At 45.2% G+C, this 27,416-nt stretch overlaps 1 protein-coding gene and 1 long non-coding RNA gene across 3 annotated transcripts in view; one reads left to right on the forward strand and one right to left on the reverse strand.

Annotated features, from left to right (window-relative positions):
• Nucleotides 1-8,049, reverse strand: part of LOC310836817 — a 67,770-nt gene extending 59,721 nt beyond the window's left edge. Inside the window, exon 1 of the long non-coding RNA XR_014560223.1 lies at nucleotides 7,390-8,049. This is a non-coding gene — a long non-coding RNA (uncharacterized lncRNA). The remainder of the gene's footprint in view (nucleotides 1-7,389) is intronic.
• XPNPEP2 (X-prolyl aminopeptidase 2) overlaps nucleotides 1-27,032 on the forward strand; it is a 34,314-nt gene extending 7,282 nt beyond the window's left edge. Inside the window, exons 5-21 of one of the 2 annotated variants that reach the window (XM_083722256.1) lie at nucleotides 543-647; nucleotides 2,398-2,484; nucleotides 4,741-4,887; nucleotides 6,049-6,150; nucleotides 6,979-7,060; nucleotides 8,057-8,255; nucleotides 10,091-10,180; nucleotides 10,913-11,022; nucleotides 11,553-11,630; nucleotides 15,931-16,002; nucleotides 17,711-17,771; nucleotides 21,900-21,969; nucleotides 22,739-22,843; nucleotides 23,415-23,474; nucleotides 24,859-24,935; nucleotides 25,806-25,904; nucleotides 26,540-27,032. In XM_083722256.1, coding sequence (XP_083578382.1) covers nucleotides 543-647; nucleotides 2,398-2,484; nucleotides 4,741-4,887; nucleotides 6,049-6,150; nucleotides 6,979-7,060; nucleotides 8,057-8,255; nucleotides 10,091-10,180; nucleotides 10,913-11,022; nucleotides 11,553-11,630; nucleotides 15,931-16,002; nucleotides 17,711-17,771; nucleotides 21,900-21,969; nucleotides 22,739-22,843; nucleotides 23,415-23,474; nucleotides 24,859-24,935; nucleotides 25,806-25,904; nucleotides 26,540-26,734 — 1,739 coding nt within the window. In that variant the 3' untranslated portion in view covers nucleotides 26,735-27,032. The remainder of the gene's footprint in view (nucleotides 1-542; nucleotides 648-2,397; nucleotides 2,485-4,740; nucleotides 4,888-6,048; nucleotides 6,151-6,978; nucleotides 7,061-8,056; nucleotides 8,256-10,090; nucleotides 10,181-10,912; nucleotides 11,023-11,552; nucleotides 11,631-15,930; nucleotides 16,003-17,710; nucleotides 17,772-21,899; nucleotides 21,970-22,738; nucleotides 22,844-23,414; nucleotides 23,475-24,858; nucleotides 24,936-25,805; nucleotides 25,905-26,539) is intronic. The other variant, XR_014560171.1, reaches the window with a different exon arrangement.
• Nucleotides 27,033-27,416: the final 384 nt, after the last annotated feature.

The raw sequence follows: 27,416 nt of genomic DNA on the forward strand, positions 1-27,416 counted from the left end.
TCGAATCCCTGTGACAGGGTGAGCTCCCATTGCTCGGTCCCTGCTCCTGCCAACCTAGCAGTTCGAAAGCATGCCAGTGCAAGTAGATAAATATGTATCACTGCAGCAGGAAGGTAAACAGCATTTCCATGCACTCTGGTTTCCATCATGGTGTTTTCTTGCACCAGAAGCGGTTTAGTCATGCTGGTCACATGACCCAGAAAGCTTGGACAAATGCTGGCTCCCTTGGCCTGAAAGCGAGATGAGCGCTGCAACCCTATAGTCGCCTTTGACTGGACTTAACTGTCCAGGGGTCCTTTACCCTTTACCTTTTATTTAGGCCTTGTTTAGCTCTGGGATACCAAGACATAGTAAAGAAGCTTTACTATGCATATAGGCATGTACAGAGTATATTTCCTTCACCAAGTAGTAACCAGTTCCAACAAGTGCTAGGAAATAGGGCTGAGGAATGTGTATTCAAGCAAGCTCAGGTCATAGCAACTCTGATTTTAGGAATTTATCATGATACACACACATTAAATTGTTCTGCTTGTTTGTTGTAGGGACTGGTGTGGTCACTTTGCAGAAGGCTGCGCTCTTCACTGACAGTCGCTACTGGATCCAAGCTGAGCGGCAAATGGATTGCAACTGGGAGCTGCAGAAATCAAGTTAGTGCCCTCCATAAAAATGTCTTGGGGTGCAGTTCCCCCTCTGGCCACCAGGGCTGCATAGAGATAGGGAGAAATTCAATTCAGCTCACAATTAAATGTGAACCTTCTTAATTAGCTTTTCCTGAAACAATATGCAGACTGAAAAGCAGCCGTCTTTCAAAATTGGCATGTCTGAATTTTGCAGTGGAGTCCTCCAGCCAAATAATGTGAAGAAAAATGCATCTACTAGGGCAGCGTGTGCATAGAAATGCATATAGCAGTGAAAATAACATACAAAAATGCATTGTATTAGGGGAAGTTGCTTTGGGAAACTTGTGCATACAAAAATGTGAAAATGAATATATTTGCACTAAAACGCTGGTGAATTTTCATGAATACTATATCTATATATATATATATAGAGAGAGAGAGAGAGAGAGATAGATAGATAGATAGATATATTGCACCCAGATGTGGAAATGCAGAGAAGTGAACTTAAGACTGGAAAAATGAGAAACTGAAATTGACAGGTTTGTTCATCTCTAGTGCCACACATCAGCAGACAAGCCCTTCTAGACTAAAGCAGGTGTCCTAGGAGACTTCAGTGTGAAATGGATGACCAGGTCAAACAGATACTCCAACCACAAGTCCTGGGCTACTTTCACCGTGTGAATTTCTTGTGAAACAGCTATGCTTTGTTCACCCACTTTTTTTAATGAGGCACCTGCATAGCTAATTAACTAATTCAATTCATTAATCAGTGCCCATAAAATATCTCAATATGATTTCACAATAAATTCATATCAAGAATAAAAGCAATTATGCAATTTCATATATGAAAAACAGGCACACAGACTCAGGAACCGCTGACACGTGACACCTACATCTTGCTAGGATTCAGACTCAAGTCTGCTGACCTTTATCAAGCCCATCACAAAGCAACTGGTCCAGGGCTGGCATAGTCTCTCCTGATTGCTTCATATAGTTATTGAATAACATTGGTGGCAAGATGGTACTATTTGGAACCCCCCAGCACAGCTGCCACTGAGCCAGAAGGTAGTCACCTGAGGCTATTCTCTGAAACCAACCCTGGAGATGGTATCAGAGCCACTGTAAAACAGTGTCTCTCACACCCATCTTCCCCCCACCCTAGTCTTTTCAGGAGGATACCATGCACAGTGGCAGCAAACGCTTCTGAGAGTGCAAGTAAAAATAACAGCATCACCCTATCTTTCTCCTGATAAAAGTCATCTGTTGGGGCAACCAAGGTCAATCCAGTCCCATCACCAGGACTGAACCCAGATTGAAATGAATCAAAACAATTGGTTTCACCCAGGAGTGCCTGGAGCTGTTACACCACTACCCTCTCAATCCCTAAATCTGAAAAGGGAGTATTTGTAGCTGGGCAGTAGTCACTGCAAAGTCCAGTGTGGACCTTTTCAGGAGTGATCAAATCACTGCCCCTTTGACAATCGCCTGGACCACTCCCACCCACCCCGCAAGGATGCCTTAATCACATCCTGGACCCACTTGACCCATACCCACTGCCCTGTCCAGATTCATCCAAATATGCTGCTGTGATGTCAGCATCAGGGAGGCAGTTCCACCCAACGACATTGGGTGCTACTGGCTCTGCCATTGAGCTATGGCATTAGTTGACTAAATGGCCAATGTTACCAATGGAATTGCAGCTAGCTTCTTCTTCTCTTGAGGTGGTCCATGCAGTTGCTGGAACACTCACCAGTGTTCACTCTCCTTTCTCTTGCAGTCTGGATCAGCTCTATTGGGCAGTGGATTCTTCAAGAAGTTTCAGCTGGGGAGAGAATTGGATTGGATCCCTTCCTCTTTTCTATTGGTAAGAAGCACTGTTTGTCATATCTGCACTATGCATTTAAAGCACATGGTTTCCCCCCAAAGAATCTTGGGAACTGTAGCTTACCCCTCACAGAACTACAATTCCCAGCAGCCTTAACAAACTACAGGTCCAGCTCGTACTGCCCTTATTCCACCTCTGGACGGTGTTTCCTTTTGGAAAAATGAGGCACAGCAGAAACTATGGTGTCTTTATGATACATGGTTTATTTACACACATTTACAACCTGAAGCCTAGCTAGAGAGGGATACAGAGCACCACAAGGTTTCTATTTCCCCCCTGGTTGCAGCCTTGCAGCTCAGCAGCAAATCACTCATCTCTAACCTTCCCCTGACAGCTTGCATCACTCTGTTCCTCTCAAGCTTTCATTGTCTCGGCCTCAGGAAGAGCTCCCACCCTGTCGTGATGCTAATAGTTCATTATCCTCAGGCCACCACCTCAAAGGGAATTAAGATGACTCCATTACCTTTCAGCTCATGCTGATTTCCTAGCATTAAGAAGTGCCTAATACACAACACAGGAAGTCTGCCCGGCATAATATGCTAATTAAATTATTAGGACGCAGGTCAAATACACACATGGATCTATGTTAAACACACATGAGTGCGCCTATTTCCTGGTTCTAGCATCCCAACTTAATTAAATTCTAACACTAACCCGATCCAGAATTCAGGTTGTCTTGCACCACAGATTCATAATACAATAAATAAATAAAACAAGATTACTTAAACAACATGCAGCATCCAATAGCAAAAATAACAAGAGAGCTTCACAGTTTCAGCTTAGTGCTAGAGATACTGCTCCCATTATGTTGCTCATGTCCCTCTCCTGCATTCACTTGAAGGCTCCCAAGCACAAGGAGTTGGGTACAGTAGTTGGAAACACGCCTCTCATGAGATTTAGACATACTACTGTGTAAATGCACACTAAGCCATGGTGCTCAGTGGGCGATTTTACCTTCTAAGAGGGATGGAGAGGCCTAAGTCCACCCAGAGTCTAAGAGTAACTGCTCTACTACAGGTGACTTGCTCTGCACCTCGCCCACAGATCCTGGCCAAGGAAAGCTGCTCTGTACCTGTGAGCACCTATGGAGTCATTTTCAGCCCCTGGATTGAACTAGTTCAGATTAACTAAAAAATAAATAAATCTGAATAACGCATGAAATCAGCTGCTGTAATTTCCAGGTGAACTGAATGTGAATTAAGGGCTCATCCCCACTTCCACAAGTCCAGTGCAAAGAAAGCATGATGGGTCTGAGCAGTTTCACCTTTGCTCCCCACCCCGCCCTGCTTCCCTCAGAAAACATGCTCTTTAGCGATTAATCGGAACAAATGGCAATCTGCAGGAAACCTGATTGCCATTTGCTGCAATGCAACTCTAAACCGTGGGTTTTCCCAGGGGAAAGCAGTGCGGGAAACAGAAGTGAGAGAAGCCCTCAGTTCCTTCTGCAGCGGAACTTGGGGAGGTTGTATAAATTCAATTCAATTTTCATTTTCATTCAATAATTTTATACATGGGACTACTCTGTGTTTGATTGTGGTCACTGCATTTCACATTTTTACCTATCTAAAAAGTACAGTGGTACCTCTACTTACAAATGCAATCCATTTCGGGGTGCCATTCACACCCTGAGAAGTCCATAAATAGAGTGCCGCTACTGCGCGTTCGTGAAGTGCGATAGACCACTTCTGCACATGCACGAAGCGCACAGATCGCTTCTGCGCATGTGTGAAGCGTGCAGATCACTTCTGCGTGTGTGTGAAACATGCAGATCGCTTCTGCACATGCACGCAGGGCAAACCCAGAAGTAAACACTTCCAGGTTTGCTGCATTCATAACCTGGAAAGCTGCAACGTGAAGCAAACGTAACACGAGGTATGACTGTAATGCTGCTATTTAAGTTCAAATATTGTAATTGTTGGGGGGGGGGAGGAACAACCACTCACATTACATAGTGTGTTTCAATGTTCTTTTAAGTATATATTCTAATTTAGCAGAACGACTTGAAAGATACTGAAGGCTGGGGGGAAACCACCAAGGATGACATGAATAAACTGAATTTAACTGTGGACTGAACTGGAACGGAATCAATTCCCTTTGGGAACAAAATTAGTTCCTTTTCTGTAATCGTTCTTGGCTGCTGTTCAATGTGAACTGGAACTAATTTCTTCTGGAAATGATATTTACAATCACTGGTGATTTTTCCACATCTACCTGCTTGACATCCTCTTTCCGCAGAAAACTGGGAGAGCTACAACCAAGTCCTGGAGGGTTCAGATATAATCCTCCTTCCCCTAGAGGACAACCTGGTGGACCAAGCGTGGGGGGCACAGAGACCTCCTCCTCCCACCAACACCATCTACCAACTCAGTGACAACTTTGTGGGTATGTTCTTGAGCCATGCATGGACTGGTGCCGGCCTTCCTGGGGAAGTGCCACACCTCAGTGGCAGAGCTCCTGTCCAGAACAAAGTCCTAGGTTCAATCCCCAGAATCTCCAGGTACAGCAGGGAATATCCCCTGACCTCTGTCTGAAACCCTGGAGAGCTGCTGTTAGCCAGTGTATACAGCACTGAGCTAGTTGGCCAATCCTATGACTATAAGATGGATTCCTGGTATGCCCTGCAGAGGACCTTAAGGTCCATGAATAACCATAGTTTAGAGGTCCCAGGCCCTAAGGAAGTCAGACTGTCCTCCACCAGGGCCAGGGCCTTTTCAGTGATGGCTCCGACCAGGTGGAATGCTCTGTCCCATGAGACTAGGGCCCTTCAGGATTTAACCTCCTTCCGTCGGGCCTGTAAGACAGAGCTATTCTGTCTGGCCTTTAATTTGAATTCAGCCTGATCATTTATTTCCCTTCTCTTCTCTCCCCTTACCCTTTTATGAAGATCACCCGCTCTGAGACCCCACAGCTAATTCTCCCCTGGCCTTCTCGCTGGCCCAAGTAGGACTAATTCAGCCAGCTACCCTGGGTGTTATCTAATGCTTATTTCCCCTAAATTTATTTTTGAATTTTATTGTTATTCATGTTTTTATACTGTATTTTATGCTGCTTTATAATTAAGTGTTTTAAATTTGTTGTTAGCTGCCCTGAGCCCGGTTTTTGAACTGGGAAGGGCGGGGTATAAATAAAAATTTATTATTATTATTCCTATGTTCATACATTACACTAGAGTTATTTGGCAGGACTGGCCTGTTTTCTCTAACCTTAATGAAGTTCAGGGGAAGCAAGAAAAGACATTCAAGTTGGCATGCTTCAGTGTTCTAATATTCCCTGGTTTGACTTGGCATCAGGCAGATAAGTTCTGTATATATTTCCTATTTTCATCTGTTTGGTTTATCTCTCCTCCCATTGCTTATGTAACTCCGTAATGTGCCCTGTACACTGATAGCCTGATGCTGTCCAGGTTTTCACAGCTGCCTCTAATACCTTCATTTCTGGACCATCGAAACTGGTTCTTAACTGCACATGGTCTTGCATGTGGCCCTCATGGAGCCACAAGGTGCCAACCCACCTCCCATTGCATCTCACCTCCTCTTCTTTCAGGGAGCAGTTGGCAAGAGAAGATTTCTGTTATCCGGACTCAGATGGAGAATCATGGCAGGAAGCCCACAGCAGTCCTGCTTTCTGGTCTCGAGGAATCCGCCTGTGAGTGCTCCCTTGTAATCAAGTTAATGCACAGCTTGCTTTCTATATTTCCACATTGCCTGTTTCTGCAGCCTCCTCAGCTATGTCAGTACACATTCCCTTTGTTGTCCTCACTTGCTGTTCCTGAGCTACTCCCACCAGGGCTGGCTCCAGAGAGTGGCATTGTTAGGAAAGCTCCAGATGCTTTGGAAGCAGAAGGTCGCATGTTCAGTCCTGTGCTTCTTTAGGTAGGGCTGGGAAGTTCCCTTTGTGAAACCCCAGAGAGGTGCTGTCATTCACTATATACAACACTGAGCTAGATGGACCAATAACATCCCTGCCAATTAAAATTGTACAGTGGATTGGGAGATCTTGCACATCAAACTCTTTCTCCCCGAAAGATCAGACTTTTTTTTTATAAGGAAAGTGATTGGGAAATGCACTGGAGAACGTGTTGATAACATTTGCTTTGGCACAATGTCATCTAACCTCCCCACAAACAAATCAGAATGAATGCACAATAAATATCCACCATGGTCTGATCTCCCTGCAAACAATTCAGAATGAATGCTTAATAATAATAATAATAGGTCATCTGAATGTTCCCTTATATACAGTTTGCACGCCACCCCAATCTCTGAGTTGTGCAAGATTCCAGGAATTTCAGAATGACCCACGTTCACTTCAGGGCCTTCTCCTCTGCTTCCCCCGTGACTCTAATCCTGTCTCCGTTCTGCAAGCCACTCTCCCTATAACCCTACCCTGCTTCCTTCAACCACTGAAAAGCCTCCTGGGCAAAAAGAAGAAGGGGGAAAATGGAATTTGTAAGAAACTCCTACCTTTCCACAGGGCTCTTCAATCTTCGGGGAGATGACATCCCTTACACACCTGTCTTCTACGCTTACACACTTCTCACCAAGACAGATATCAGGTATTTGAGCAACTTACTCACCGTCTCAAACAAGGGTCTGGTTCAAACAAGTGGGATCCAGAATAAAATGGCTGCAGTGTGAGATGCTCTCCTCAGGGTGCATGCCAGCCAGCCAGCCATGCCCTCTTCCAGAACACTCCATTTCCAATCCTCCATTTCCTGTTTTACCTCCCCTCCCCCAAAACAGAAACTCAGCATTTTGTCCTGACTAAGCATTAGGGATGAGGGAGAAATTCTATGCAGTTTGTATTTACAGGCAACGCTACCAAATTCTCACTTTCAGTCTTCATATTGTTCCAGGAAACACAGCCCTCCTTTGAAATTCTAACCTATCTGAATTCTGTGGTGCAGTTCTCCAGCCAAACAATGTTTACAAAATTCCCATAAGTTCCCTGAGAAGAGGGATGGGCTGTTTTTAAACCACTCTTGAAAACTGGAGCTCTGTGAGGGGAATAGAGACATCCTAACAGCTAGAGCCCTTAGCAAACTATACTTCCCAGGATTCTTTGGGGCAGGGGAGGTCATGACTGTTTAAAGCAGGAATCAGCAACCTTTTTTCAGCCATGGGCCGGTCCACTGTCCCTCAGAACCATGTGGTGGGCCGGACTATATTTTTTTGGGGGGGGGTAATGAACTAATTCCTATGCCCCACAAATAACCCAGAGATCCATTTTAAATAAAAGCACACATTCTGCTCACGTAAAAACACCAGGCAGACCCCACAAATAACCCAGAGATGCATTTTAAATAAAAGGACACAGTCTACTCATGTAAAAACATGCTGATTCCCAGACCATCCGCAGGCCAGATTTAGAAGGCGATTGGGCCGCATCCGGCCCCCGGGCCTTAGGTTGCCTACCCCTGGTTTAAAGCGATTTTAGCTCTTTACTAGCACATTAAATGTACAGTGTTAGAGGGGGCCAAAGTGAATCAACGAAGTAACACACAGTTGTTTGTTCTTCCGACCTCACTTGGTTTGCCCCCACACCTCCTTAGTCTGTTTGTGAACCAGAGTCGACTGAGCAAAGAGGCATCCCAGTCGCTGGCCTCTCAGTGCCCAGGGCCCCTGTGTGTGCAGGTGGAGGACTATGATCAAGCAAGTGCAAGTCTGAGAAAGTATGCCCAGCAGGATGGCGTTCGAATCTGGATCGGGACTGAATACACCACCCTAGGACTCTATAGAGAAATCCCCCTGGTAAGTAAGAAAGATGGAGAGACTCTTGTACAGGGGAACCATTGAATCAGAGAGGAGGCTGCACTGGAAAAACTGGGGGAGAAGCATAGATATCTGCCTTCCATTGAGTCAGACCATTGGTCCATCTAGCTTACTATGGTCTACTACACTGACTGGTCAGGGATGTGGGTGGCACTGTGGTCTAAACCACTGAGCCTCTTGGTCTTGCCGAACAGAAGGTCGGCGGTTCGAATCCGCACGAGGGGGTGAGCTCCTGTTGTTCTGTCCCAGCTCCTGCCAACCTAGCAGTTCTAAAGCATGCCAATGCAAGTAGATAAATAGGTACCACTGCGGTGGGATGGTAAACAGCGTTTCCGTGCACTCTGGCTTCCATCACGGTGTCCCACTATGCCAGAAGCGGTTTAGTCATGCTGGCCACATGACCTGGAAAGTTGCCTGTGGACAAACACCGGCTCCCTCGGCCTGAAAGCAAAATGAGCGCCACAACCCCATAGTCGCCTTTGACAGTTCAGGGGTCCTTTACCTTTTACCTTACCTTACACTGACTGGCAGCTGCTCTCCAAGGTTTCAGATGGGGGGCACTCCCAGTCCCATGTGGAGATGCCAAGGATTGAACCTGTGACCGTCGCTGTGCAGAGCAGATGCTCTACCACTCAGCTATGGCCCTTCCCAGGTGAAAAGGAAGAACATAGAGAGTGAGCCATCACCACCACTCATGGTTTGGAAACTTAGGATAGGAATCTGCTTTGTACCAAGTCAGACAATTGATTCACCTAGCTTAGTATTGTCAACCCTGGGCCCATCCATATGGGAACCCCTTTTTGTTTGCTAAAAGCAAAAGTTTTGTTATGTTTTCACATGACATCAAATAGTGCATCGCCTCCATTCACTGTGCAATTAAGAACGTAAGAGCTTGCTGGATCAGGCTAGTCCAGCATTCTGTTCTCAGTGGCCGACCAGATGCCTGCAGGAAACCGGCAAGCAAGACCTGAGCACTCTCATCCTGCAGTTTCCAGCAGCTGGTATTCAAAAGCATGCTGTCTCTGAGAGCATAACCAACATAGCTAGTAACTTCCTTCACAGGAAGCTCCCTGCGTGGTTTTTGCATGCTGTTTGCTGTCTTAAATCCTGCAAAGGTTCTGTGCCACCTGACAGTGTTTGCAGCGGGTGGCAGTGCATAACAACTGAGCTGCCGAGCCTTGCTTTTTAGGTCACACAAGCTATTATTAGGCACACCTCTCCTTTCACTCTTGTTAGGACATATGCATTTGCACAGAAAGTTACCTGTGCAGAGGTGTGGTTTTTTTCCTGGGTGGTATAACTGAAGTCTCTTTTTTCTGCACTGTATTTCACCACAATGTCTTGTAGAACTAACAGGGGGAAAGTTGTGAATATGAAATAAAATGCCATGTGAATTCAGCCTGAAATTGGAAGATTTGCTAATCCCCCTAAACCTAGATAGACCTTTCATCTGATCCAGAGGGACTCTTCCTCATGTCTTATGATTGTTACTTCACAAGTGTTTTTAATGTTGGGCTCTGGGATTGAAACCAGGCTCCAGGACCAGAGCCCTGCCTCAAATGGAGTTCATTGAGGGACACAGCAGACATCAGGAGATGATCGTGCGTGCATGCATGCAGGCAGGCAGGCACTCTAAGATATGCTGCGAGAACTGCCACATATAGAATGCAGCATAAGCAAAGGGAAACTGCGCAACATGCTCTGCGAGTGATGACAAAGGCCTGCCTCCAGCTGCTCTGCTTCATGGTAAGCCGACAGGTGCATCCCCCCTGAGAATGGCCTGTTGACATGGCTGCCTCCTTCCTGTCTTACAGAAAAAACTCTTGGTAGAGGAGTACTCTCCTGTCATGATCACCAAAGCAGTCAAGAATGCCAAGGAGCAAGAGATGCTGCGAGCTGCCCATGTATGTAAGCCCACCGCGAGTGCAAAAGCAGTGGAACGTTGTGGTGCAATGATCTTGTGAGTTTAGATTTGGGTGGAAGCTCAAGGGAGTTCTCCTAAACCACAGCAAGTGGACCCTTTAACCATAACTGGTCTGGACAGTGTTACCTGAAGCCTTTGGGGCTGGCACCCATCAGGACTGGTGGGGGAGAGGGTGGCTCCTCATCTTTGAGAGTTTCAGGGGTTCTTCATCAAGTATCAACTTGGGGGAGGACCCACAAGGGATCTTCAGCATTGAACTCTGGGGACCCTGCCAGCTCCCCAAGATTCTCAACCCATGGGGTGTCTGTTTTGTCTTCTGAGGACTCCATGTCCAGTATCAGGTCAGGGCTAGACATGATGCTGGAAGAGATTATACCATGAGGCCATGTTGCAGCCATATAGTGTGGCTCCAGCCAACTATGATGCCTCTGCAGATGAAAACTTGGTGCAGGGTGTAGACAGTCAAAATGGGACATCTGTGAATGATGTGTGCATTCCAGAACAGACATGATGATAAAATGATATTTGAATATTTATTGCAATCATGTGTTCCATTTGGTTTTGAGAGAGAGAGAGAGAGAGAGAGGGAAGGGTGTTTTTGGTCATGCTCATAAATTTGCAACGTGGCTATTTATTATTTTGCTGTAAGTTTATCTGTGTACTTATTATAGAAAGGCAGGATAGAAATACTAAACAACGATTACAACCACAGGTACGAGATGCCATTGCAGTGATTCGGTACTTGGTCTGGCTGGAAAAGAATGTTCCCACCGGTTCTGTGAATGAAATCTCTGGCGCCCGTTATGTAGACCAGTTGCGTAGGTCAGTCTGAAAAGGGCAATACTTCATTTAGGCTAGTTTTGCCATTGTCTGATGATTATCACATTGTGAGAACATGGAGGAAGGCCTTTTCACTGGTGGCACCAGTGTTGTGGAATGTCCTCTCTGCTGAAATATGAGAAGCCCCATCTATATTGGCATTCCCCCGGTTATTGAAGGTACACCTGCTTAGACAAGCATTCATTCCCCTGAAGTTGAACTTCTTGACCTATCTATTTTAATTGGGGTTTTTTAAAAACTGTCACATTGTTATGCTTCGGGTATAGGGTGGTATAGAAATTAAATAAATAATAATAATAATGGTATCAAATCTGAGTGGTTTTACTATTTTGGTAGAGTTGTTTTATTCTTTTATTTTAATTATCTATGGAATTTATAGTAGATTTTATGCTTGTAAATGGCTTAGAAGCTATTGTGGCATGTGAACAGTACTGTATGAAAATCAATCAGTGGTGATGACGCTGCGGAGGGTGAAAAGGGTGCCAACCAGAGTTTTCTCTTTCCCTCCACAGCGAAGAGGCCAACTGCAAGGGACCCAGCTTTGAGACAATCTCCGCCACTGGTCTGAATGCAGCTCTGGCCCATTACAGGTAGGGATTGAGGATAAATTTGTTTTGGTTTGCAAACCTACCTGATTCACATTTACCAAAACAATACAGGAACTGAAACACGGGTAACCTTCGAAATTCACAGTCCCACAACCCAAAACATGTGGACAGCTCCCTCTCTCAGAACCAAAGTAGTGGAGGACTCTACCATTTACTTCTCATGTCACTCACCATTTCCATCTCCTTAACTAGGGCCTATTAGAGATGGATAGGGATGGAGGGCTCTGCCCTTATCAGTTCCCCCCGTTCCTCATTTTCTCACTCTTAAATTCAGTTCTCTACATTTCTGCAGCGATCTGTGATTTGTGCAAATTCACCAGCATTTTAGTGCAAATTTTTCCTGTTGTTTTTTTGTATGCAGTTTTGACCGATGTACACATTTGGAGGCTCCATCTGCATTATACATTTAAAGCAGTATCACCCCCCACTTAAAACGGTAAGGGCTTCCCTCAAAGAATCATGGGAACTGTAATTTGTTAAGATTGCTGAGAGGTGTTGCCCCTTCAAAGAGCTACAGTACCCAGAGTATTTTAGCAATCAATCCCTCTTCCCAGGGAACTCTGGGAATTGTAGCTGTGTGAGGGGAATAGAGGAATCCTAACAACTCTCAGCACCTTTAGCACAGTTCTCATGATTCTTTGGAGGAAGCTATGACTGTTTAAAGGGGGATGATATTACTTTAAATTATAGTGCAGGCAGAGCATTACAGTAGGCTACATTCCAGCAACACAGAAATCAGGCCGGAAACACACGATCCTATCCACACGATAACATTTAAAGCACATCTATGCCACTTGAACAGTCACAGCTTCCTCCCTTCGAAACCTTGGGAACTGTAATTTCCCCCAACAGGGCTACAGTTCCCAGCACCCTTAACAAATGCATAGCTGTCAAGAGACCCTTATTTGAAGGGACAGTCCCTTATTCCAGCGCCATGTCCCGCTGCTGTCCCTTATTGATGGATGTCCCTTAAATGATGTCCCTTAAATTTCAAAGGAAGCAGCTCCTCTCCCTTTCTCCCTGCCAGCCAGGGAGGAGGGAGGCTCCAACTGTGTTGCTTGGCTGTGTTGCTCACCCAATAAGAAGTCTAAGAAAGACTGGGGGCTGGAGCTTGCATGCCTTGTGTGTGGCTAGTTAATGCAAGCTGAGGGGGTTTTTGAATGCTGGGTGCTATTTTGTTGCACGTGCTGCTGCAAACTTTGCAGTGCAAAGCCAGGCCGGGGAGGCATCTTAAGTTGTAGCTGCATAGGCCTTGTGGTGCATGTGATTCAGATTCTATTCAGTTGAACCTCTGGTTACAAAGTTGGTTGGACAGTGTTCTCAAAGCTACCAGCATGAGTTTGACCAGACTGCAGGAGGACAGGAAGACTGGAATGCCTGGAACAGATGAGGCTGCAGGTCCCTTATTTTGGCTGCTGGTCCCTTTTTTCCAAATCTGTAAGTTGACAGCTATGAACAAATGGCAGCTCCCAGGATTCTTTGGGGGAAGCCATGTGATTGAAATGCGTCAGTGTGGCCTCTTCCCATCTTTCAGCCACACAAGCGCCCAAGGAGGAGCACAAAATGGGGGTATGAGAGGCGTGGCCAGGAGAGAGGAGGTGTGGCCTTGAGAGGCAGCCAGTCCAAGGGAGAGCCCCAAAGGGCCAAACAGAGAGGTCTGGAGGGGCAGATTTGGCCTCTGGGCCTGAGGTTCCCTACTTCTGCCTTACTACCTCCTTGCATTCTCCATGAGAACAGTTGAAAAATTGGGTTTGTTAAAACTGGCGTCACAGCCTCTGAGAACTTAGGCTTGGCACACATTACCACTTACTTTGGCTCCAGTGCAATCCCACTGCTGGTGTTTGAAGCGATGCACACATGATACTGAGCCAGGATCCCTATCCATGCTATTGTTTCTTGAGATATACTGCTGTTTGATGCAGCTTCTACCCGATTTGAAAACCTAAACCATGATCACTTCACAGTTAAGCTAAGGCATGTACATTCGAAGCAGATGTTGCACATGTACAGATTGCAGATTCACGAAGAGCAATGCTGGGCCAGGGGTGGGGGGAAATCAAACAGTTAATGTGCATCAGCTGAAGACATCCCCCCACCCCCTCACTGGTTTGAACAGCAACATACAAGCACAATGTTGTTGTTGTTGTTGTTGTTGTTGTTGTTGTGTGTATGAGAGAGAGAGAGACTTTGTTGCATTTTAAGCTACTGATGTGCACATAGCCTTGGTCTGCAATGCTCACATAAAGGAGCCCATCCTAAAAGCCGTGAGCGTGTAGAGGGAAACCACAGAGCTGCCAAGAATCTGCACAAACCGGGGTGGGCAGGATCTAAAAATGGCATGCCCAAATATAGGTTGTGGTTTGTGCACATGGGTTCCTGAGCGTGCATGTCACACCTGCCTCTGCAAAGCATAGGGAGAGAGAGCCCTGCTGGTGAATTCAGCATCCTGTTTTCTCAAATTGCTAGCCCCCCCCCCACCCCCCGCTTCCGGGAAACTCACAGAAAGGCACAAAGGCAATTATATCCCCACCTGGGAGCCTTGGGACATGGAGGTGCCACTAGGGAGCTCACTCCCACAAGAGGCAATAATGACCACCAATTTCAATGGCTTTAAAAGGAGATGGTTTGTGGAGGATACGGCTGCCAATAGTTGCTAGCTGCTCTGTTTGTATGCTATGTTCAGATTCAGAAGCAGGCTGCCTCTCTTGGGAGCTATCCTGGGAGAGAGCTGTCACTCTCTTGCTCTGCCTGCGGGCTTTCCAGAAACACCCAGGTGTAGACATCCAGTGCATTTAAAGTATCTGGGAACTCTAGCTTCTTCATGGTGCTGGGAGTTGTAACTCTGTGAGGGGTAAATTCAGGGGCTGGCCAGGTTAGCCCACAAGGGCACAGGCCTAGGAAGGCACAAGAATTGCACCTCTCGCCTGGAGTGGCTAGGAGCCTGCATACACCCCAGGGCTGCTCCTCCGCTGTTCGGTCAGGCATACAGGCTCCTCTGGCCATCTCTGCAGAGGAATCCAGTTGCTGGTGTGTACTGCTGTAGCCAGGTGGGCAGGAGCGGGACTGGACCTAAGGGTCAGGGGTACCTTTACCTTTACTTCACTATTGCAGCAGCCCTGTGGAGCCCTCTCCAGTTGGCTGGCAGAGCTTTTAGAAGTGTGAGCAGGGGCTCGGAGAGAAGAAAGACAGAAAGAGCAGGGAAGAGTTGTAGGAGGAGGGAAAAGGAAGGGGAGCAGAAGGGAAAGCATGGAGCAGAAGGAGGCAGTAGGTGGACAAGCAGACAGACTGATTGGGGGGATGGGGAACAAAGCAGACCCAACTCTGATGGCCAGGGAGGAAATCACTGTCGGAGTGCAAAAGGTGAAGAAAAGCAAACTTTAAGTTTCTACTCCATAGTTTCTCCTGGCTTTGGAGGCTCCAATACAGTTCCTTGCCAAGGGCACAAGCACCTAGGCTCGCCTCTGGGTAAACGACAATTCCCAAGATTCTTTGGGGTGGTGTTTGAAATGTATGGTGTGTCACTGTAGAAAACAGGAAGAGGGTTCCGGATTAGTCTATTCTTTGGTCTGATTCAGCAGGGTTTTTTGGGTTTTTTACTAGCAGCCTTTGTGGTGAGGTGGAGCAGCCCTCCCAAAACCAGCATCCCTGCCACTTACTGGGTGGGACTTGGGTGACCCATGGTGGTGGCTCGGATGGGATGCACCAGTGAGAGTGGCAGGTTGGCACTCGGTGCAGCCACACAGCCCAGCCTCACCACAACCTCACTCCACACAAGGCACATTCAGATAAGCTGCATCGGCCCCGGTGCTGTGAGGACGGCTTTGTAGCACATTCCCACCCCTTGGGCCACTGTTGCTTCTTACATTCTTGCTCTGTTTTTCTGACTGTAAATTGTTGTGATCTATATTGTTATCATCTGCCGTGGGACTTTACGGTAAAGGGCAGGGGAGGAATAAAAACCATCATCTAAACAGAGGCTGTGTACAACCCATGCCTCTAAAGCACATGACTTTCCCCCAAAGAATTCTGGGAACTGCTTGTTAAGGGTGCTGGGGGTCTGTGAGGGGTAAACTACAGTTCCCATGATCCTTTGGGGGAAACTATGTGCTTCCCTATAATAGTAATATTCCTTTACTCTTATTTTGTGAATGTTGCCGCCTTATCCTGTTTTTGAATTTCCCTGCGTCTGCTGGCGACTGAACACTGAGCTTGGAGGCACAATTGCCTGACCCAACATGCTAATTCTGATGTTCCTCTCTGTGCCTTTCTTTTCCTCTTTCAGCCCATCCAATGCTACTGCCCGAAACCTGACTGTGAATGAAATGTACCTGCTGGACTCAGGGGGCCAATATTTGTGAGTATGGGGTGCCCTTTCTCTCTTTGGCCAGGCTCAGGTGCCTGCACTTGGCAGTGGGTTTTATGGAGAAGCAGCTCACCTTGTGGGCCAGAGCCTCTGGCAGGTGGGTCACTGTACTGTAGGAGGGAGAGAGGAAAGTGGCAGGAAGGTCAGCAGAGTGCAAACACACTGGCAGAGCCAATGTGGCACTCCTGCTGATGTGCTTACACATCACCAACTTCCCCACTGCCTCACCCCTCCTCCTCCGCCTCCTGGTAAACACCAGTGAGCCATCTGCTGAGAGGTAGCAAAGAGACTCCTCCCCACCTAGCAAGCTGCTTCCGGATTTATGGAGCTTTCTCCTATCAAGGATAGCACTCTGAGTATGCTCCAGTGACACCTCCTTGTACTCTAGGGTTTGGTTTCATCTATTGATCTCTGAAATACAGCATCCTACCCTACAGACTGTATCAGAGGCAGATTTAGGGGAGTGCAACTGGTTTGGTCGCACTGGCCGTGGAACCTGGGGGTGCCACAACTATTATTTAGAATGCAGTGAAAGAGGTGGGGGGGCCGCCCAATTTTGGCATTGCACAGGGCGCCGCTAAAATTTGAGAACTCAGCGTCTGCCACTGACCGTATGGAGTGTTAAGAGCAACAGCTGGGACCCTCTTGATAGTTCTGCTGCCCTCACAGGCTCGGGGTGGTAGAATCATAGACTTGTAGAGTTGGGAGGGATCCTGTGGTCATCTAGTCCAACCCCCTGCAGTGGAGGGATTGTGCCTGTGGCGGCCTCTAAATTGTGGAACTTCCTCCTCCCCACAGAGGTGCATATGGTGCCTACATTATGTAGTTTTTGTCATATGCTGAAGACACACCTCTTTACCTTGGTTTTGACAAGGGGTGAGTGTGTTTTAGGACTCACCTGTGATTTGTTTAAACTGGTTTTAAATTGTTGTAACCCACACTGAGACCTGCAGGTGAAGAGCGGATAATGATTTTGTCATAATACTTGTTGTTGTTACAAATTATTGTCTGCTTTCTCTATAAAGTCTGTAAAATGATGTGAACAGGTTACAACATATAAACAGTCAGAATATTTACTACCCATCACAATTGAAATATCAAACTATGCCTAGGAGGAAGAGCAGAGGTGCTCCCTGATTGTCATTATTTTTGTTGTTAAGACTCATTAGGATCCCTGCTCAAGGAACAGGTCTTCTGGAGGAGATCCAGGGTTGAGGCGCAATAAATGGTATTTAAAAATACAGCTACTCAGATCTAACAGGTAACCAGAAGGAAGAACAAAGGCATTGCTAAAAAATGAAACCCTCACTTCCTAAATCAGGGTTAAGAGTCAGGGTTAAGTGTCTGGAAGCAACAAGTTCCACGTAGCAAAGCGGGAACTGCTGCTCTCAAAGGTTCTCCCCATGCTCCATGGGGCTGAGTGTGGGGAGCCCAATCCACCAAAACAGCTCCTCACTACCTAAAACTAGGTAGTTTTATACACTCTGGACTCCTTAAGGAGTGGGGGACATGCCTCTTTGCATGGCAACTGTATTACCGACTTTACTTCAAAATGTGGTAAACCAGCCTTGCTACATTTTGGGAAGCCCTCCAGCTCCTTCTGCCAAGTGAGGCTCTGGACCTCTGTTGCAAAATCCTGACCTGACGGGCACCGTTGCCTGACAAAGCTCCCTTCGCTTTGCTTCTCTCACCCCTGCAGAGATGGAACAACGGACATAACCCGCACTGTCCACTGGGGGGAGCCCACAGATTTTCAGAAGGTACTGTTTCTTCTTCCTACATGTACACCTGGATTGCACACCTGGGACTCGGGGACTAAGTCTTGTTTTCCTTCTGCTGTATTTTCACCCCCCCCCCCTTGTCTAAGTTACTTTGCCCTCCTTTTCTCTTGCTACTTTCAGGATGGCTATGGTAAAGCAGGTGGCTCCCAAGTGCGTTGTTGTTGTTGTTGTTGTTTTTCCAAAAAAAATTACAGTATTGATTTTCACAAAATTAAAAACACACTAACAAATAAACAAACAAACATAAATCATAACCTTATTAAAACTAATCTTCTTAACATTGTTAAGTGACTTCCTCGTATCCCCCTAGTTGAATTTCAGTGCTTATCATTTTAACGGTTTTCCAAATCAAAGTTCTTATAATTTTAACATACCGTAATCACTTAACATCACTCTTTCTTCCCAATTCAGCATTAAACATAATAATTCATCACATTACTTATTTAAGTCCTAAGCCTAACTGGTAATTGCAAGCTTTTTCCAATTAATTTAACTTAACGTATTTAACTAAATAATCATTAAATTTCATCCATTCTTCCTGGTATTCCTCCTCATTCTGGTCGTGGACTCTTCCGGTCAGGTCGGCTAGCTCTGAAAAGTCCATCATCTTCATCTGCCATTCTTCCACAGTTGGTAGTTCTTGCGTTTTCCATTTCATAGCTAGTAAAATTCGAGCAGCAGTTGTGGCATACAAAAATAATTTAACATCTTTCTTGGGCAATTCCAAACCTGTTATTTCCAGAAGAAAGGCCTCTTGTTTCTTTATAAATGTATATTTAAACATTTTTTTCAATTCATTATAAATCTTTTCCCAGAAGTCTTTCACCACATGTGATAAAAAGTTCCTTCTTTCTCTTTACATTTCCAGCATAGATTGTCACAGTTATGATAAATCTTTGCTAATTTAACAGGAGTCAAATTCCATCTATACATCATTTTCATTATATTTTCCTTTAACATTGTACATGCAGTGAACTTGACCCCTCTCTTCCACGATCTTTCCCAATCCTCAAACATTATGTTATGTCCTACATCTCTTGCCCAATCTATCTTCTCTGATTTAACTTGTTCATCCTTTGTATGCCACTCCAAAAGTAACTTATACATTTTAGACAGATTTTTAACTTTAGTGTCCACCAACTCCGTCTCCAACTTAGATTTTTCAGAAGCAAAACCATTTTTCTGATCTAATTTGTACAATTCATTAATCTGGTGATAATGTAACCAATTTAACTTATCTTTAACTTGGTCAAATGGTTTTAACTTATATCCTTCTTTATCCTCCAGTAATAAATCTGAATATGTGAACCATTTGGTATCCATATTTAAAATTTTTCTGGGTCTTCGCTTCCATTGGTGAGAGCCATCTGGGCATCTTCCTTTCTAAAAGATCTTTATATTTTATCCAAACATTGTACAACGATTTCCTAATTACATGATTTTTAAATGCATTATGGGCCTTTACCTTATCATACCATAAATATGTGTGCCATCCAAACACATTGTCAAATCCCTCCAGATCTAATACATCAGTATCTTCTAGCTGTATCCACTCTTTAATCCAGCAAAGCGCTGCTGCTTCAAAATAGATTTTCAAATCTGGCAGGGGAAATCCCCCTTTTTCTTTAGAATCCGTAAGTAATTTATATTTAATTCTGGGTTTTTTCCCCTGGCAGATAAATCTAGATAAAGCTTTCTGCCATTCTTTAAAACATTTCACATTATCTATAATTGGGAGGGCTTGAAACAAAAAAAGCATCTTAAAAAAGCAACACATTCATCTTAAATCCGGCCCATTAATGACAATTTTAAATTTACCCATACCTCCAGATCTCTCTTAATTTCATTCCATAATTTCTCATAATTATATTTGTACAAGTTCAGATTTTTCCCAGACAGGTTCACCCCCAAATATTTAACTTTTTTCACAAAATCAATGCCCGTCTTTTCTTGTAGTAGTTTTCTTTCATCATTGTCCAGATTTTTCTCTAATACTTTGGTTTTGCTCTTATTTAACCTAAATCCCGCTACTTGTCCGAATTCCTGTATCAGCTCCAGTGCTTTTACTGCACTGGAGTCTGGGTCTTGTAATAAGTCATCAGCAAAGGCTTTAAATTTATATTGTTTGGATCCTACTGTAATATGTTGTTGTTGTTGTTAATTGAATTAATATACCACCCTATACCCAGAGGTCTCAGAGCGGTTCACAGAAAAGATCACAACATATATAATCAGAATAAAAACAATGACTCAATAACACCCCCCCCCCCGAAAAGATCCACATTTTAAAGTGTATAGGACAGGCATAGGCAACCTGTGGCCCATGGGGGTTGTTTAACTGGCCCATGGAGCCCCGCCACCCACACGGCTGGCTCCTGTGCACCGGGCTAAACTGGTGCAGAGCAGAGCGGGGACCGCCTTCTGCGACGCTGGGCGGCTTCCCATTGGCTGCAGGAAGCTCCTCTAGCCAATGGGAAGCTGCACACGCCTCCTCTGCACTGGAAGGAGTGCTGGAAATGGCATTTGTGCATGCATGCGTGCACTCATGTGTACACACACACATGCACTCTGGCCCACCATGGTGTCTGCAGGATTGCGAATTAGCCCATGCCCCAAAAACGTTGCTGACCCCTGGTATAAGATGTCAAACAGATCAACCATATAGGTACATGGACCCCTGACCATTAGGTCCAGTCATGACTGACTCTGGGGTTGCGGCGCTCATCTCACTTTATTGGCTGAGGGAGCCGGCGTACAGCTTCCGGGTCATGTGGCCAGCATGACTAAGCCACCTCTGGCGAACCACAGCAGCACACGGAAACTCTATTTACCTTCCTGCCAGATTGATACCTATTTATCTACTTGCACTTTGACGTGCTTTCGAACTGCTAGGTTGGCAGATCAACCATAGGCCTGGTTAAAAAGTAAAGTTTTTGCCTGGCGCCTAAAGGTGTACAATGAAGGCGCCATCACTTTGGGCAGAAATATCTCAACTGGTTTACCTCCTGAAACCTGTCCCCATTCTAGGGAGACCCCAGCAGTAACCAAGCCAAGTGGTATATTGATTCCCTTGTGGAACCGGTGTCCCTGGTACCTCTGCCTATATTGGGCCCTAGGTGGGAGTTGGTACAGGTCTCCCCCTCCCACCATGCATTTAAAGTGTACCCCTCCCAGAGCTGCAGTTCCCAGCACCTCCATAAGAAGGAAGTATCAGCAGGCTTGGGGAACCCTGAGGTTTGCAAAAGTACCAAAAAACAAAAAACACAACCAACAACACTTTTCAGGGGAGGATTCTGGGACGGGGAGGGGACAAAAACAGCTGAATAAGAAATAAGTATGCTCAATGGAATGGCCACAGAATGTGGAGGGTGGGGCTGGAATGATAAAGGAATGGACTGCAGGGCAGGCCAGTGGCCAGGCAGCAGCACTCAACACTGCAATATTTTGTTGCAGGATTTGCATGTTGGTTTCAGTTCATGACTCTGAATGGAAACTCATCTGCTGTGCTCCGCAAGGGGCTTCCCAAACCAGACAAGGAAACTGGGTGCTTAATAAAACATACTGTTTGATTATCTTTCACAACAGCAAGTTGTTGGCATCCATCTGTCTCAAGAGAACAATGGAGTGTGCCTCTGAGGGTGAAGTCAAACTGCTGCATTAGTAGCACCGAAGTGACGTCCCTGGGGCACAAACCTAGGCTGTGTGTATGGAGGTCCTGGGCTGCCCAAACAACAAGACCCACCCCCCTTGGCCTCACTGATGTGGTCCAATATCTTTGGTTGAGAAACAACAAATAAGGGATTATTCTGTAACCCAGGGAATTCTGGGTGAAAGGACTCTGAGTGGGTGGGTGAAAGAGGTATTGGAAAATATGGTGTGTGTGTGTCCCCCCCCCCCTTCATCCCTGAGTGCTAGGTCAGGGTTGGGTTCCTCACCCCTCCCTGCTGCCCCTAGTACAAAACAGATCAGTGGTTTAACAGTATAGGGCAGGTTTTGTGTGTTCTTACGGCAAATAAATTTCCATGAATCTGGCTCATCTCCCCCCCCCCTCCATTTCAGACATGCTTCCTTTCATCTCTTTATTTCTTCTTCTCTTCCACTTCTTAGGAAGCCTATACCCGTGTGCTGATGGGAGTCATTGACCTGTCCAGGCTCGTCTTTCCATCCAGAACTTCAGGTGAGAGGGGGCACCAAATAAAGTCAGCCCAGCTTCTGATATAGAGTGTGTGCCTCCTCCAAATTTAATTTCAGCTCTAGGAGGGGCAGCCCAAGGTCACACCCACACCATACATCTAAAACACATTTAAAACATGTGTGAATGTGGTCCAAGACATTTTGCTGCCTGAGGCAAATGAAATGATTCCATGGACAGAAGCCGGCTGGACTGCTGGTTGAGTCTTACACAAACACCAGTGGTGTTTTTCCACCATAACTGACAGCAGCAGTCTAGTTTAGTAAGGGTGGTTAAGGCAGACTACGTGCGATACATACAGCTCTGTCTTCCATCAGTTCGCTGCCACTGCCATCAGCACCACTCTTACCTGAGGCAGCTTCCTCACTCTGCCTAAAGATAGAGCTGGCCCTGTGAACATTCTTTGGGCATAGGTGAGAGTCTCTCTGCCAGTTGTTCTGTTCCCGCTCCCACACCGCTTTCCTCTTGTGTCTCAATTTTACTTAGATCCTGACCCACCAGGCAGTTCTCCAGGGGTCACCTCTCAGGCCATGTCACACAAGATGTAGTGATGGCAGCCAACTCGGGTGGCTGTAAAAAAGAGTTAGACAAATCAATGGCCACTAGGCATTCTGGTTATGTTCCACCTCCACGTCAAAGGAAGTATGCCTTTTATTACCTGTTGCTGAGATTTGCAGGTGTGGGAAAGGGTGTGCGGGAAAACTAAGTGTTCTCTCCTGCCGTTCCTCAACAAAACTTGACTTTTCTGTTTTAGGGAGATTTGTGGAGGCTCTTGCTCGCCGAGCCTTATGGGAAGCTGGGCTCAACTACGGCCATGGCACTGGTCATGGCATTGGCAACTTTTTGTCTGTTCATGAGTGTAAGTCGCACCGGGGTCAAGTTGAATTGTGCTTATATTGCCCTTCAACAGTGGCAAACAATGAAGCAAACATTTTAAAAATGGCAATCCACCTTCTACGCTTCTAGAAGCTGAATTCTGGAAAATCTATATACTGTAACAGCCTGCCCTACACATTTGATTATAAATCGGGTCTGCTTTAGCAAAGGCCAGTAATTTGCACAGGGCACTGAAGTTTGCCAAGCTTGGGGGGAGGGGGTCACTGAAGGTGGGGCCAATTTATTCCAATTTCCTCCCCGTCCTCCTTCCTTGCAGATATACTATGGACCTTTAACTAAGCTCAGTCCTATCAGGATACTTTCAAGCTGATCTCTTCATGACTAGAGACTTGGGGAGTTTTAACATGAAAAAATGAAAACCAAGATTTCTCATGATATTATGTCTGTTTGCAGGGGTTGTGTAGCTTTGGTCAAATACCATGGGAGAATTGGTTTTCATTGCGTTAAAAGGGGAAGACTTCATAGTTCAGTAGCGATGGCAAAACCTCTTGGGCTGGTTTTCTGATAGCAATAACTGATCCTCTCACCTTTAGGGCCTGTGGGCTTTCAGGCCAACAATGTGCCCTTGGGAAAAGGCATGTTCACCTCCATAGGTAAGTGCCACATGATCTTCGCTGGTTCTGATGCCACCAAGCCTTGCTTCCCCCTCCCCATCCTGAATCGCAGGCAGGGATTCTTTTTCTTTCTGGAGTTTGTATCTGGGAACTGCAAAATGTTTTATTCACTACACCATATTCTAGAGGGGTACTTGTGTTAGTCTGTTACAGCGAGCAGAAATAAGATTTTTTTTGCAGTTCTTTAAATCACATGAAATCACAATAATGTGCATGTTTACCAAAAGTCTTAGTGTGTCCGTACTAAAAGCTGCCCACAGTTTCTCTTCTTTTCTTTTTTTAAATACATTTTTATTAATTTTAACATACATATTATAAAACATACCACACAAATTATTACAAATACAATCTTATTGGACTTCCATCAGCTGATGATCCTTCGTTTTATACCTTTGTTATGTATTACTTAATTTTATATTGCTTTTACCTTTCTTAACATATCCTCCCCTTTTCGTCATTTTAACAATATTTTCCATAATACACTTCACAGAACTTCCTGCAAACCTACAAATGTCGTCTGATCATCACAAATACTTTTCATGTAATTCGTAAATTTACTCCAGTCTTTGGTAAATTTCTGGTCCCGTCGGTTTCGGATCTTTCCTGTTAGCTTATCTAATTCTGCATAGTCCATTATCTTCATTCTCCATTCTTCAGTCGTCGGCAACTCTTCTTGCTTCCATTTTTGGGCCATTAATATTCTAGCTGCTGTTATGGCAAATAAAAAAAGCTTACACTCTTTTCTGCTTATATCATTTCCCACCATTCCCAATAGAAATGCTTCTGGTTTCTTTATAAATGTATATCTCAACATTTTTTTTCATCTCATTATATATCGTCTCCCAGAAGCATTTCACCTTTTTACATTCCCACCACATATGATAAAATGTTCCTTATTTTTCTTTACATTTCCAACATTTATTACCAGTTTTATACATTTTTGCCAACTTAACAGGTGTTATATACCATCTGTACATCATTTTCATTATATTTTCTTTTAATGCATTACATGCAGTAAACCTTGTTCCCTCTTTCCATAATTTTATCCAATCACTCAGCTGTATATTATACCCAAAATCTTTGGCCCAATGAATCATAACCAACTAAAGCTGCCCACAGTTTCAGTCTAATAAGATTTATTGCAGCATAAGTGTCTGTCGTTCAGAGCCCATTTTGTGAGACCGCCTTCCCTCTGGATTTCATACCCAGGAATTTGCATTGCTAAAGAGGGTCTCATTTAAATAAACAGCCTGACTGGTTTGGGCAATGAAATAAGAAGATTTGCCAGATTGGTGGGGAGGGGGAGGCACAGAAGCACTCTGAACTCTCTCTCTGCCTCTCTCCTTTGCCCCATTCTCTCCAGAGCCAGGCTATTACCAGGATGGTGAGTTTGGGATCCGCCTGGAGGACATTGCTGTTGTGGTAGAAGCAAAGACCAAGGTGATGTTTCTTCTCTGCCTTTGATAGGTCACTAATGGGTGGGTGCAAGACAACCTGCAGGACATTTTCTGTACAAACCGTGAGCTGTAACCTTAAACAGGTAGAGATTCTGCAACATACAGGTCAGGCTTTAAGGTATTTGGAATCCTCAAAGTCTCTTTCATTCCCATTTCACATTCTAAGGAGGGCCCTTCTGCATGTTAAAAGGGAAACAAAGCATTTATAATTGTCCTTTGTGTGAAATAACTGCAGCCCCTAATCCAGGACCAATTGCACAGAAAGAGGACAAGGGGAGCCTTTTTGGCTGAAGTGTGGTGCAAAAAATACAACTCCCATCAACACTGACAATTGATCATGATGGCAGGGTCAGGTGGGAGCTGTAATCTAGCAACATCTGGACAGCCACAGGTTCTTCATACCTGCTATAACGCAATATCCAGGGCAAGGGTAGGTGGTCATTGTCACCCGTAGGATGGTGCGGGACAACCCCATCATCCCTTGGGTTTCCTTGGGGCCAACTCAGTCGTGTATGGACAACATTTGACTTCTTCATGCTATAACTTGACAACTGGCAATTATATATGTGAACAGACTTCACTAAAGGCCAGACAAGATGTGAATCTAAAGGTGTCATGGCAAACCATGCCCATGGGTGGTTGTTGTTGTTGTTTTTAAAGAAAAGTAAATGTGGTGTGTAATTTTCATTAGGACTGTAGTTTGTGAGGAAGCTGAGTGGTTTTGGCTTGTTCACACGCCCGAGTTGACCTTTGATTCTACAGAAGAGAGAATGTACATGCAAAACTCAACCTCACAAAATTGATGCAACTGCTGAAAAAAATGTGAGCCACCTCCTTTCTTTGTCTGCCATAGTACCAAATGTCTGAAGAGCCCTACCTGACCTTTGAGGTGGTGTCCCTAGTGCCCTATGACCGGAACCTCATTGATGTGAACCTCCTGTCCTCGGAACAGGTGGGTGCAAGCTAAGGGTGGGCAGATCAGTCTGTTTCTGGCATTGTTCATTCATTCCAGCCCATTTCTACACCCATCTGCAATTTTTAAGAAAACACATACAAAAATTAACATTATATTTGCATGCACGTTATCCTAAAATATGCATTTTTTGCCCTGATAGGGGTACATAAATGATCATAAAACATTCATTTGGTGTGCATCTAAAACATGCATTTCTGTATGCATTTTGGTATATTGAGCCAAGAACTGTAAAATTTGGAGAAGTGCAAAAGCTAAAAGAGAACTGTGCTCGATCTCTGAACTAGTATTTATTTAATTTAATAGGATTTCCTACCAGCCCTTCAGTATAAGGTTCTGGGGTGGGTTGCAAACCTGCACTCATAGAATATTAAAACCCAATGAAACAATTTGGAACAGACCAAAGAAGGGCCCAGGGTGTATGAATTAGATTTGTTTGCTTAAAATTACAGACTGATTAAAATCCTCAAGCATCTGTAGCAAAAGCCTGGTGGGTAAAGAGAGCAGGGTCATGAAGAGGGGAGGAGCCTGCCACACCAAACACAGTGTTCCATTTCTCTGTCTCTCTGTCTCTCCCACTCCGTCTCTCCCACTCCGCACACACACACACCCAGATCAAATACATCAACAGGTATTACGAGTCCATCCGTGAGCACATCGGCCGTGAGCTACAGAGACGCAAACTGGATGAGGAATACTTGTGGCTGGAGCAGAACACAGAGCCCCTTTCTCACACCAACCTGCTGACAACATCCCTAAGTACCCTGGCTGTAGGCACCTTGACCTCTACTCTTCTGCCTAGGGTGTAGGGCTGAGTTTGGGGCATTATACCGCTTCACTGGTCCACATCGCTGCACTTAAGCCTGCCTCTCCTTGCTGTTCCACCTCCAAACGTAGCCTACAGTTAGCAGCCATCTATGGCTGCCGGACACTGTTGCTTCCAAAGCCTTCTGCCCATCAAGTCTCCGGCTCCTTACAGGACAAAATATATGCAAACAGCCCTTGATCTACAGAGATGCAGTCTGCTCTGAGAATTTGGAGAATCTGTGCTCATCTTTACCTACAGTATATCCAATAAAGGGATCTGCCATTAGGCCTTAAAAAGAAGGACCTGAGATGTCCATGTCTGAAAGTTCATTCGAAGCCCTCCTTCATTCTTACTGCATTATGTGTCAGTGTCATTTCCCCCCAGTTAAGAAAAAAAATACATCTGTATGTAAAAATGGCACACAGAAAAAGATACATCCCTATTTGACATCAGGATTTAATACAGCAGTATATATAGCCCCGAAGAAAAATAAAAACCCAAAAGGAGGAAATACCGTATTTTTCGGCCCATAGGGCGCACCTGCCCATAGGGCGCACCTAGTTTTTTGGGGGGGAAATAAAGAAAAAAAATTATTTCCCCCCCCCCCAGGTGCGGGGCTGGGGCGGGGAAATCTCCATAAGCCGTGAGAGAGCTGTGCGACTTCGCCCCATAGGATGCACACA

This window comes from Podarcis gaigeae (genome assembly GCF_964106915.1).
Source record: "Podarcis gaigeae genome assembly, chromosome: Z".
Classification (NCBI taxonomy): Eukaryota; Metazoa; Chordata; class Lepidosauria; order Squamata; family Lacertidae; genus Podarcis; species Podarcis gaigeae.